This window comes from Aptenodytes patagonicus, chromosome 4 (genome assembly GCF_965638725.1).
Source record: "Aptenodytes patagonicus chromosome 4, bAptPat1.pri.cur, whole genome shotgun sequence".
Classification (NCBI taxonomy): domain Eukaryota; kingdom Metazoa; phylum Chordata; class Aves; order Sphenisciformes; family Spheniscidae; genus Aptenodytes; species Aptenodytes patagonicus.
This window is the reverse complement of record NC_134952.1, coordinates 31,731,741-31,743,597: the sequence shown is the minus strand read 5'-3', so window position 1 is coordinate 31,743,597 and position 11,857 is coordinate 31,731,741. Positions and strand designations below refer to the sequence as shown.

The window sequence follows — 11,857 nt, the reverse complement described above, 5'->3', positions numbered from 1 at the left end:
ACCTAGTAATTAGCGTTCATGCTGCCAGGGGCACCCTTCCTTCAGGCCAAGACATGAACATTTAGACCTGGAGCCTGAAACTGCAGCCTGTTTTCATACCAGCGGGCATGACAGGCATTGCGCTGCTGCCATCTTCAGAGTTTGAGAAATGTGGCATTAAGGGGTTTTCTGGGCAGAGAAACCTAAAAGAAGGATTAGGGACTGCTCCGTTTGTGAGCTACAAATGGACTGGTCAAATTTGTAATGCTCCGTATTGGCTTTAGCTTCAGTAAGGCAGATTCATAACACTAGAAACCGCATCTTCTATTTTACAGGACTGCTACTGAGTAGATCTTAGTGGGTTATTTAAGCCATTGGCTCAGAATCCAAATCACTGAAGAGCAGAGGAAGCCATGTATTTCAGCAACCCACATATCCTCAGTGGTCAACATTTTCAAAGTTTTTATAACTGGCATTTACAACAGTATCCAACATAAATTCAGTAAACTTTCCTCACCTTAAGTACATAATCGCTAGGTAAACCTTTGTGGCAGGAATTATGGGAACCATCAAAAACAATACTGAAAATAACTCAAATGGAGACACTATATTTTATTAATACTCTTCCAGATTACATTTCTATTCCTAAAAAGCAAAAATAGGAACACATCTAAATCTAAGAATTCCATTACTGTTCAATCCCGGGAACGGAACATTGTTAAGTTGGACCACTTTATTACTTTCCATATACTTTAATATTTCAAAATTTAAAAAAAAAAAAAGAGTCAAATAATACTTGCTCCAGACAGACTGCATATTGAACATGGTAGGTTGTTAATCACCACACATCAATTTCCTGATAAAAATCCCTGATTAAGAAGTCTTCCCTCTAAATTAAATTTATAAAACTCTGTCGGTGGCTCAGCCACTCAATGGCATAGGAACTGCTCCCAGGTTTCTTGTTGCTTAGGTTATCCAGCCTCGGGTGCACCCTGGAACCGAAGTCCTTGGAGGTGGGAGCCAGCAGTTTTCTCCTTAACGCCGTCTGTTGAGCAATATGGAACAAGACACAGTCTGCTTCAGGAAGCCTTAAGAATCAGCTCTTGAAGAAACAGGCACGGTGGCCATGTGTAACAGAGGAAGAAAAGAGGAAGCCTCAATACTTATGAGAGTAGATCCCTCAAAACTTAGCTGAGCCAGGTCCAGCAAGCAAGAAACCCACGCAAATCCCACCAAGGGAGCAGGCACCACAGAATAAACAAACCAGACAACAAGCAGATCTCCGCTGCGGAAGCTGTCCATGAATCATATGCTATAAAAAGTTCAGTGTCTCATCTTCAGTGCTTGTTTAACTGTAATTCTGTACATTATATACAAAAGTGCACAAGGATAGCTGCTCGATGCTTCCAATCCTTGCTCTTCTGCAGTGACGAAAAATTTTAAAAACCAGAGTCTGGACTTATAAATAGTGCAGAAAATGCAAACGCTAAGAAGACAATGCCTCCTATGATTGTCACTGAAAAGAAAAAGCAAACCAAAAAGAAATCAGATACTGAAAGTTAAATATCTTCCATGACACATTACAATTTTTTTTTTAAATGTCTGATTCCCAAATAATCTTACTTTAAAATCTATGCTGCCAACAGTGGATGTTGTTTCTAGCTCAGTGTCAGGATGCCCATATACCATCCCATTGCCTACCTGCATCTGCAGGAATATATTCTGGTCCTTGGAAGGAAGCTTTGTTTTACTCTTATTACTTTAGCTAGTATAAAACCAAGGTTGACACCTGCTGTTGAATGTTTGGCTGTATGGGGGAAAATAAGATACAATATTCTCATGCTGGAGCAAGCATCAGTTAAGGGTGGCACACTAATTAGCATTTTTTTGCACAGTTCAGGTAACTATATTGAAAGACACAGTATCAAGAACATTAACTGCTTGCAATGGCCACAGTCTGCTGGAGGCTGGGACAGTATTCCAGGAAAGCACCACTGTATTTGGACCGTTCTCCTACTCTTCTCTAAATAAGCTAAGGAGCTAGAGAGATCTTTGGTCTAACCTAAAAAAGCTATTCCTGTGGTAAGTGAATACTGACAGTTTCAACTGACAGTTGAAACAAGCTGAAAACTAATCTAAGAAAAAAAAGCCCAACCCAGTGTAACCTTACGGGTACTTCCTGTTACAGATGGCAGGTATGACAAAAAACCCCAAACCATTTATGCCACACAGAGTAGCTTTTAAAGCTTTTATATAACGACATAAGTTGCAAGTATGAAGTTCTCTTGCCCACCTGAAGGTCTGCACTCAGTATTACGACAGAATTTCTATCACCCACTGTTGAACAATACATACCGACTATTCAAAACACTGTATTTCCTTCCTCTGGTCTCCTACAAGCTAGCTAATAGTGAAGCAAAGTGTGCTTCACCTGTGTCCATCTTTAAACCTGGAGCTACAATACCCATTTTGATTCCTTAAAATCAGTCAGTAAACCATTAAGTTCAATTAAGGCCAGACCCCTTGGAAGCAGCCCGCGCAGGGTGGTGGCACGCGCTCGGACTCTGCCTGGCAGGAGGGCCATGCAGCCCTGGGAACAGCCCAGGGTCACCCCCCCACGAGGGGAGCTGACTATGGGGCGGGGGGAGGTGGGACGGAAGACAAGACAAAAAAAAAAAACCCAAACAAACAAGCCCACAAACAAACGTTTTTGCGTTTTCCATAAGTTTTGAGAAACACTGTTCCCAAGCATGTAGTCATTTACACCATAGACGTTACCAGCATTAACGCCTTTTTTTGGATGGAGTGAGTTTTCACTTACCGGTCCTAACAGAAATTTTTTGTGCAATCATTCTCCCTCCAATAACTGCTAAACCAGTGCATAGGCAATGTCCCACTGTTCCTCCTACCGCCACACCGTAGGGGTCCTGTGGGAAAAAAAAAACCAGAAGAGAAGCATCAGCACGGCTGAAAACCCACTCGTCCTACGGCAACCTCCTGCCATGAAGGAGCAATGCCTTGATTCCTCGGTCGCACACTGTCAAGCATGGAAGATACTCTCTGGTGTTTGCTCTGCTATCCATCACTGCCTTAAAGGCCAGTAACAGTGTGCATCAGCTAGCGAGACAGACTTAAATCTAAATCTGACTAATATAGGAGCATATGGCATGTTTCAACCAAGAAGCATCTTCAAGTCGTTAAATATAGATCCAGAAATCACTCTGCTGTACTTAAACAATTAAACAACCTCTAGAGGGAAGGCGGCAGCTGTTGAGAAACACAATATGCATCAGCTGGAAGAACACCAACCTAATTATAAAGAAAGAGAAAAATAAATCCATGAACTGCAAATGAAAGCTTTCAGCAGCTAAAACAGACTCCTTTGTCCAGCTTCACAAGCTTGTGCTCTACACTCTCCCCCCCAATCATCCAAAGAGGAAAGTATAAAAGAATGTAAGTCCAGAGGATAATAAATTGTTTTCAAAGTTTACTGTCAATGACAGCTTTCACATCACTGCATAACAAACAGCTACTCAATACGTGAACAAGTCTGCTACGTGAAGGAGTTTCTCAGATCTACTTACAAATTACACAGTTAAGGGCAGCATATGTATTGAACAGCTCAAAAACAGAAGACTTCAGCATTTGAAACAGAAATCAATCTTTTAATGACTGATAAAGAAGGCAAGGTAGGAGCATGACTTTCTGCTATGCAAAGATAAATGACGGAAAGTGGACTTGAGTCCCCTCCACATCTCTAAGTGAGACTTTTAGCTCCAAGAGGAAAAAAAGCTGCTGCCTTCACATGAGGAATGCATGAAATCTCTAACAGGCAAACAGCAAAACTATCTAGGAAATGATACAGTACGAAGAAAACAGACAACATCGACTGGCCAAGAGAACCAAAACCACATGCCAGTGAGAAAAGGTGGCGAGCACCGAGCAGAGGACAGGTAGGAAACCACCAAGAAGCACAGGTCAGAAGCAGGGCTGTGCCAGCAGAACACACTTGCCTCCAGGATCAGGAGCAGGACCCAAAGTTCCTGGAAATCCCTGCTTCCCTCTGCTGGCAGCAGTTACCTGTACAGCCCCCACTGGCAGAGGGTAGATCTCACACCCCCCATTCCCTAGAGCTGTCCCTTTTAGGTGGCAAGTTAGGACGGCTTCCCTCAGCGTAGCATCTCCAGGAGCAGAAGTGCTCAGACGCAGCAGCCGAGGCAAAGCCAGTCTAGTAGGACACTACGGAGTTTCCTTTTCTGTTTCCTTAAACAGATGAACAATTCTTATACACAGTAAACTATTAAGGCGTAAAATCAAGTTCTTAAGGACTGTTGTCAGGATTAGGTTAAGACAGACTTAACTCCTTCCCCTGGTGTATACACCGAGGCAGCCAAATTATCACCTTTTTTCCCTCCTAAGGAGCCCTGTTTGTTTGTTTGTTGTGACAAGATGAACACTACTCACTTAATGAACATTCACATAGTATTTTGTTTTCTTTTCACTGAAGAATGTATGGTGCCAGCTGACTTACCACACTACTCAAATCTCTGTAAGAAGATAATTTCTTTCCTCATAAGCACTGCTGTGTATCTTAGTACTTCACAAACTAGGATTTATCTGAATATATTATGAAACAAAGGGGTATAAAAGAATCTCACAGATAAAGTGAAAAAAGATCCAGATCATAATCATTCACTAATTTTGAAAGCCAAGATCAAGATACCTTCAATTCATTTTTTGTAGTGTTCGTTTTTGTAGCACTTACACAAACACATACAGCAAAGGCACAACATCCACAGTCTTTACTTGCAATGCTCAGCACTTCACAGATCAGACCACAGAGTCTGATGGACACTTCCTAACTGGACACTCAGAAAATGCAACCCAGAAATCAACCACCATCTGTGAAAAGATAGGCTTAAGCAACTTGCCTAGCACCATATAAAAACTTGCGCAGAGGCAGTAATAATTCCTCATTTTCCAAGATGGCATGTAACTGCCTGAACAATATCATCCTCTCGTCCTGCTGTTCCCTGCCTCCTGAGCTCTAAGCACCTTCCCTGCACTGTAATAAAGAGGTTCTTACAGATTATAGCCTCCTTCATCACGCGTGCCTGATTTATCCCTAGGGAAGGTCTAAAAGTGCACTGAAAGAAGTATGAGTCCTAGGGAAAAATGTAAATTATCTCAATGCATGAAAGAGCACAGGCAAGCTACTTATGTTTATTAAAAGGTTGACTATAAGCCTTAATTTTCCTTTAAATATAATAGTCATATACATTCCAATCATCATGCTGAATGTCATTTCATTTACAGTATTACTGCACAGCAGTTTAGAGTTTATTTTAGTTCTATACACCGTATCGTAGTCACTTAGATTTTTAAAAAGAGGCATCTTTTTAACAGCTTTAAGTTTGCTGGGACGAAGGTCTCTTTTTAAAGCTACTGTGTTAAAACTGTATGACCACACAGATCAAAGAAAAAGGGGTTCTGTAACATCTCTCAACACTGTAACAAAAACAATTGTATTCAGCTGCATGATATAAAACTACTTCCAGAAATGCCTGTGCAGTCCCAATCATGTAACAATAGTTTTAATAATACACAGAGCTTCAGTGCATTTATTTTCAGGTGTCGGCACATCTGTAACACTAAGTAAGGCACAGCAAGGCAGCAGGCGTGAATCTGATACCTCCTGCAAGAGTATTTTGTCTCTCCCGCTTCTCTGCAGGCAACCCAAAGAGGGCAAAAGAACAGTGGGCATTCTGCAACACTCACCTCTCTGGCGGCCAAGACTATGGTTGTTAATTGGGAACGATCACCCCATTCTGCTAAAAACGTTAAAGTAAAAGCTTGAACAAAGATTGGAGAAATAAAATGTAGCCACTTCTTCTGAGGTATAGTAGTGCCTGGCCCTGATTCCACATCTCCTGGCCCATTTAACAGTTTAGTTCTCTGAAGCTGCGGAGGACAAGGGGGGGGGGGAAACAAACCCAACCATAAGATTAGAAATGTTATCTAAACAACCCAAATGAAATACTTAAACTGTAAAGCTAGTATCTGAAATGTTATTAGCCACTGGCTACTGCATTATCAGTGTATTATTTATATTAGACACCATTTTAAAAAGCTAGCTAGCTGTATATATGCACACACGCACACGTGTGTGCATATACACACATACATATATACACTTGTAATGACCTCTAACCTCCAGTTATCGTCCATCTTGCACTGCCTGCATTTACGCAGCAGTTTCAGTAGGAATGATGCCCAGTTTCTAACCACAGATTTCCTCCTATTTTTAAAGCAGGGATCCCCCTCTTCCCAGGTTGTGGCTCTCAAATTAGGATTTCATAAAATTAATGGGGGGGGGGGGGGAACCTTGAAAGAAATAAGATTAATACTCCACACTATTCCTTAGAAGTGGACCAGTATATTTAGAAAGTTATTACAACAGAGACCTCCGCTGCAACACTACAAACCTCAGCATTATTCTGCCTGACCACGAAAAGAAATAAAAGTAGAGGCAAGAGTAAACTGTTGATATCCTCTCTGCTAGTAATGCTTAACACACGCACCCCCCTCCCCAAACCCCAAAGGACTCTGTGGAGAAAGTCCCTTTTTCCCTGAGAAGCCAGGCTTGCCACAGAACTGGAATCACCAGTTGAAACAGCCTCCAGGGGCCACTTCTGTCCCATTTACCAGACATTTTCTGTGTCAGATTATCAATCACAGACACAACTGAACCCCCCAAACATGCCAGTGCCGTTCTGCAGCTTCACAGCTGTAACTATTTCATCAGCCATAATTCACAGAAAGTTTATGACTTACTTCCTCATCTTTTTTTTTAATTTCTGCTTGAACTTCCTCCAGCTCTTCCTGACCCTCATCTGGACTCATTTTCAAGCCTTCCCGAAGCATCCGGATGCCAAAAATTGCAAACAGTGCCGTTGACACATAGTATGTGTACACACGAGGAATAACTGTGGTGGCATAGCCAAATAAAACTGAAAAGAAAACAAATGTGTCATTTAAAAAAATAAGCATAAGGATCATAATTGTTTTTCCCATATCTAAGAAATGCTCACTAGCAAAGTCTGTGATTCAAATATCCACTGATAAATATTGCATCTTCTGTTAGTTTTACATAATTTTCTAGGGTTTTTTTGCAAGATAACAACACTCTAGTAACTCCAACCATTACTGGTCGTACCAGAGACTGAAGTCTATTAACACACAGACAAGGCACACCAGGCAAAGTTGATGTGCTGCTATTCCCAAGAGCCAGTCCAAGCAACATTATCTTTCCCATCAAGGACTATGCAAGTCCTGCCTTTCTCCAAGCATGCCATGAAACTATCATCTGTAATCATGTTAGATTAGTCATGGTGTATACCAGTTAATTCCATTTTTTATATGACTACATGTTGGATAGCATCTCTTTCCAATCATTTCATTTATCAGATAAAGTTAGAATAAGATTTTCTGCAAGTTAAATCTGCTAGACATACCCACAAATCATTCAGCTGCGTGAATCCACGTCTGTCTTCTTTTGCCAAGTGCAAATACCTGCATGTTACTATTCCCTTCTCTCCCACACTCCCCACAAACACACAACGTGACCAGCTTTGATCTTCCTTTAATTTAAAAGCACTGATCCCACTCAAAGACCAAAAAGCTACCTCCACGGTGCATCTACTTTTACGGGTATTGAAGGCGATCAACCTAAGCCAAAACTAGTTCTCAAAGAAGAAGAAATATGTATCCAGGACAAAGTACTTGCTTCTTCACAAAGTAAGACTAGTTAGCAGTTTCGGACAAAGAAGGCCTGTATAAATGAGAGGAAGTTAAAACTCCTCACCCAACATTCATGGCTGCTTGGACCATGTACTCACAACTGTTTCTATTGTTTTACTCCATGTGCAATTAGCTAAAAGGAAGCATATTACCATGTGTATTTTCTTGCACACACTTTCCTAGTTGAAAAATTCACTCAGAAGTTACTACATAATCTGGAAATTAATCTGCACTGCAACTACCAAAAGTAACGCTATGAGACCAAAGTTAATCAGGCTGTACTATTAGAAAACATGGCACATGTATATGAATAACAGTATTAGTTGCACAGCTAAATAAAAAGGGAGTTAAACTAAGCTTCTTTTTAAAGACCGAAAATACTAAAATAAAGCAATGCAAGGAACTATACAAAAAGATTTTTTTTTTTTGTTAGCATTACTTGCATATACAAGCATAGAAATAATCAGAATGATAAGGCAGCTTATTTTGTCATAAGGGTAGAACTGTCTCTAAGCACAGCTTGAAAAAACACCCCAAGTAGTGATTACTTGGAGCCAGTGAGTTTAAGTGAGCACGTTTTCATGAAATCAAGGTGGGCAAAAACCCCAGGAGTTTCCAGACACAGCTTGTATAAAACAAGGGCGGGGGGAAGAAGAAAAGAAAAAAGGCTCCTTTCTGAAAAGGAAGAAATAGTTGGGAACCTCTGAACTGGGGGATAAAGCAGAAAAGAAAGCTTTTATGAAAAAGCATCAAGATAGATTTGAAGAAAGACTTAGTATAGAAAATGGGAGAGCCGTAATGGGCAGGAGAAAAGAGATTACAAGATTTACCGATTAGTGCATTGCCTGCGGTACTAAATAACACTAAATGAAGCAAGAAGTACAGAAGCAGAAGAAGCATCAAAGACTGTTACACTAAGTGAGTAGTAGAAGAAACTCATACAATGCTATCATTACACACAGTGCAAATGGAAACTGCTCCAAGACTGCAATAATTGCAGCAATATATACAGCAATAGCTACACATCCAAAAACCATTCATAGAAACACTTCCCAACAAGCCTGAAGCCAGTTAATCGGCTGTCTCCAGTGCATATAAACCAATGAACACTATTTCAATTATTTCCAAAATGGGCATAGTTAGAAATGAACACATCTACCACAAAATTTATGCTGCATCTGATGTACCTGAAGGCTGCTCCATTTTACAATCACAGCTATGTAAGCACCCGCAGCTACAGGTTCCTCAAGTGCCACCTGACACCTCACTCCTCCCCCCACCAGCTCTTGGCTCTGTTAGTACCACCCATCCCAAAGGATCACAGCAGAACGTCATCTTCCACTTACGCAGCTCCCAGCAGAAATCCAAACAGCCACACATACAGGGACACAAGTCAGACAAGGGAAATCTGTCATCATATTAAGAATCTGTTGCCTTAGGAGGGAAAAGAGAAGTCACTCCCACACTCCCTTTAGGCATGCTAATTTAAGAGAAGCTAAAAATAAAAAGGAAAGTAGTGGCCCAAAAATCAAAGGAAGCGCTTAGGATCCCAATCCCATTTCTCTTCCTTAAACTCATAGTGAGGTCTAGGGAGCACAAACACCTCATTACAGGTAAGAGCCTAAATATTCAATCTGAGCCATGGTCCCCAGGAAAACCATCACACTCTCCTCAAAACAGAAAACTGCATATAACTACTACCTTCATTTTAATTTCAATTAAGATTTATTGATAAATATGTACCCAGCACATTTTAAGAGATGAAACAAGAAGAAAAGAGTGCTAACCTGATAAACATGTCATCAGTCCCAAGGCAAGCATAGCACCAGCCAGTACAGTCAAACGGTTGTACCGCATTGCCATGATGGCTGCAATGAAGAAGGTCTTATCCCCCAGTTCTGATACGATGATGACTGATATAGCAGCCACAAATGCATGAATAAAGCCCAAGTTAGTCTTGTCAGCTGACTCTTCATTGACAATGTGAACCGGAGCAACTGGCGAGGACCCCTTCTGTAAGGGGGGGGAAACACAACAAAAACACCACTAGTTAATCAGGCTTGAATAGTTAGTTTGCAGAAGCATTGAGCCTTGTATTTCTCCTGTCATATCATACTGCGCAGTGTGACATTTTAAGTATACACCTCTCACGCATAAATGATCATTAACTAGTTACTGGCTGACACCTACCTCAAATTGCTAGTTAGGCACTTCGGAAGATCAGATCGTGCACTGATTATTAAAGCAGTACTTCACTGTGCACACTATTACCAGAACATGAGAACCACCATTACAACAAAACATGGGGAAAGCTGCTTTAGTTCAGCTCTGATACTGCTGTCTTTACAATCCCCGGCTATTTACTTTATGACCTTGACCAAACAAGCAATTTTCTGATATAAATATTAAGAATTAAACTCTTCAAACTAAAATTGGGTGACTAGGATAGCTTAGCAGAAATACAAAGTCCTTTCTAAAATTGTCAGGATCAGTTTCTTCCCTTGCAGAATCTTTGCATCTCAGCCGCATTAAAATTTTACACAAGTTTTTATCAGCTTTTTTTTGTGGATGCTCTGTTTGTTGAAAACTAGCTTTAAGACTTTCCAGTGGTCAAACCAGACCAGCACACTCCAGATCTCACTTAGTCACCAAAGCGTTTACTTTTACAGAGATTAAGATATCTACAGTCGAAAGCAAGACCCAAAACAAGGAACTCGATGTTCACATGCTTGACCAGAGATGGGTAAGAAAGCTTGTTTCAGCACATCTACCAGCAGAGACAGATTGCAACGTGTTTTAACATGGTGACTTCCCAGCATTCCACTCTTAGCAGTGCTGTAAGTTTTTTGTTTTGATATTTAGAAGTTTCCATGCTCTGTACGACACACGGCAACTTCCCAGAGTTCCTTCACCTTTAGCAGTGCTGTAAATTCCTGGGTTTGATATTTAAAACCTGGCATGCTCTGTATGCTACATCAAGCTGTATGTTAGTAATTTTTTCATCCCTCTGTGCAATCACCCGGCACTAGAATCCCCTAACCAAGAAGGCCATTTAAGAAGTTTTAACGCAAATAAATGAATCCTAAGTATTGAGGAATAACTGGCAGGTTTTGAGTCGCAACAAAGCCTGCTTTCATCTGCTTCTGTGAGGAAGACCTGGAGGGGTCGGTTCGCCCCCTCAGCATGCAAGCAAGCGGGGCACAAAAATATTTATCTGGTGAAAAAAAGCATTAGCCCATTTTTCACGTCGGACCTAAATTCCCACGTTAGGGGACCCTGCAGCTTCCCCTTTTTCTGCTAAAAGAGGGGAATTTAGGAGTCCGATGGCCTCCGAAAGGCGAGGCGTCCTGCAGGCCGGGCCCTCCCCACCGGCTGAGAGTTGCCGCGGGGGGCGACCGGGCCGCTCCCGGCCCCGCGACCCGGCTGAGAGATGGGGAGGAGGGGGCGTTGTGCAGGCAGCCGGCGCGGTCCGGTCCGGCCCCGCCTCGCCTCGCCTCACCTCACCTCACCTCAGCCCGCGGTTCAGCTCCCTGCGCCGCCGGCGGTGGCGGCGGCTCCTTCTTCCTGCCGGGCTCCTCCTCCGGAGCGGCGCGCAGACCCGCCGGGGCCGCCAGCAGCAGCGACGCCGCCAGCAGTAGCGCAGCGGCCCGCGGGAGCGGCGGCGGGGATGGCGGCGAGCCCATGGCGGCCGAGCGCGGTGGTGAGGGGGGGCGGCACGGCGCGGCCCGCGCGGAGGCCCTCTTAAAGGCGCCGCGTCATCGCCCTTCCCGCAGCGCCCCAGCCGCGCGGCTCCGCAACCGCCCCCCAACCGCTTCCTGCAACGGCCTGGCCCGAGGGGGCGGGGCCGCGCCACGCCGATTGGCTGAGGCCGCCGCTGACGAGCGCCCCCGCCCCGCCCTCCGCCCCCGGAACGGGCGGGGGACCCGCGGCCGGTCCGGACCCCGTGCGAGTCCCGGCGCGGCCGGGGCAGCGCCGCAGCAGCCGGGATGAGACCCGGGCGTCGGTTTCTAACCCCTTCTCCGGCTCCCGGCGCCGAGAGGGGACGGGCAGGGCGGCCGCCGCGCAGCTTTCCCGGGGG

The 11,857-nt window shown here is 43.5% G+C and overlaps 1 protein-coding gene across 1 annotated transcript; it reads right to left on the bottom strand.

The window, feature by feature from the left end:
- Nucleotides 1-576: 576 nt before the first annotated feature.
- On the bottom strand, nt 577-11,573 carry TMEM165 (transmembrane protein 165). The gene is made up of 6 exons (XM_076336269.1): nt 11,289-11,573; nt 9,567-9,792; nt 6,814-6,989; nt 5,758-5,940; nt 2,801-2,906; nt 577-1,495 (listed from the first exon to the last, which is right to left on the bottom strand). Exons 1-6 carry the CDS (start codon nt 11,460-11,462, stop codon nt 1,419-1,421), a joined length of 942 nt encoding a protein of 313 aa, XP_076192384.1. The 5' UTR covers nt 11,463-11,573; the 3' UTR covers nt 577-1,418.
- Between the last annotated feature and the right edge of the window lie 284 nt (nt 11,574-11,857).

Bases quoted from the DNA above. Each gene is read 5' to 3' on its own strand.
- TMEM165 (XM_076336269.1), bottom strand. From the start codon at position 11,462: ATGGGCTCGCCGCCATCCCCGCCGCCGCTCCCGCGGGCCGCTGCGCTA. The intron at 5,941-6,813 runs GTAAGTCATAAA...TGTCCTCCGCAG, and splicing joins TTAAAAAAAAAGATGAGGAA to CTTCAGAGAACTAAACTGTT. The intron at 2,907-5,757 runs GTGAGTGTTGCA...TTTTTCCCACAG, and splicing joins TAGTCTTGGCCGCCAGAGAG to GACCCCTACGGTGTGGCGGT.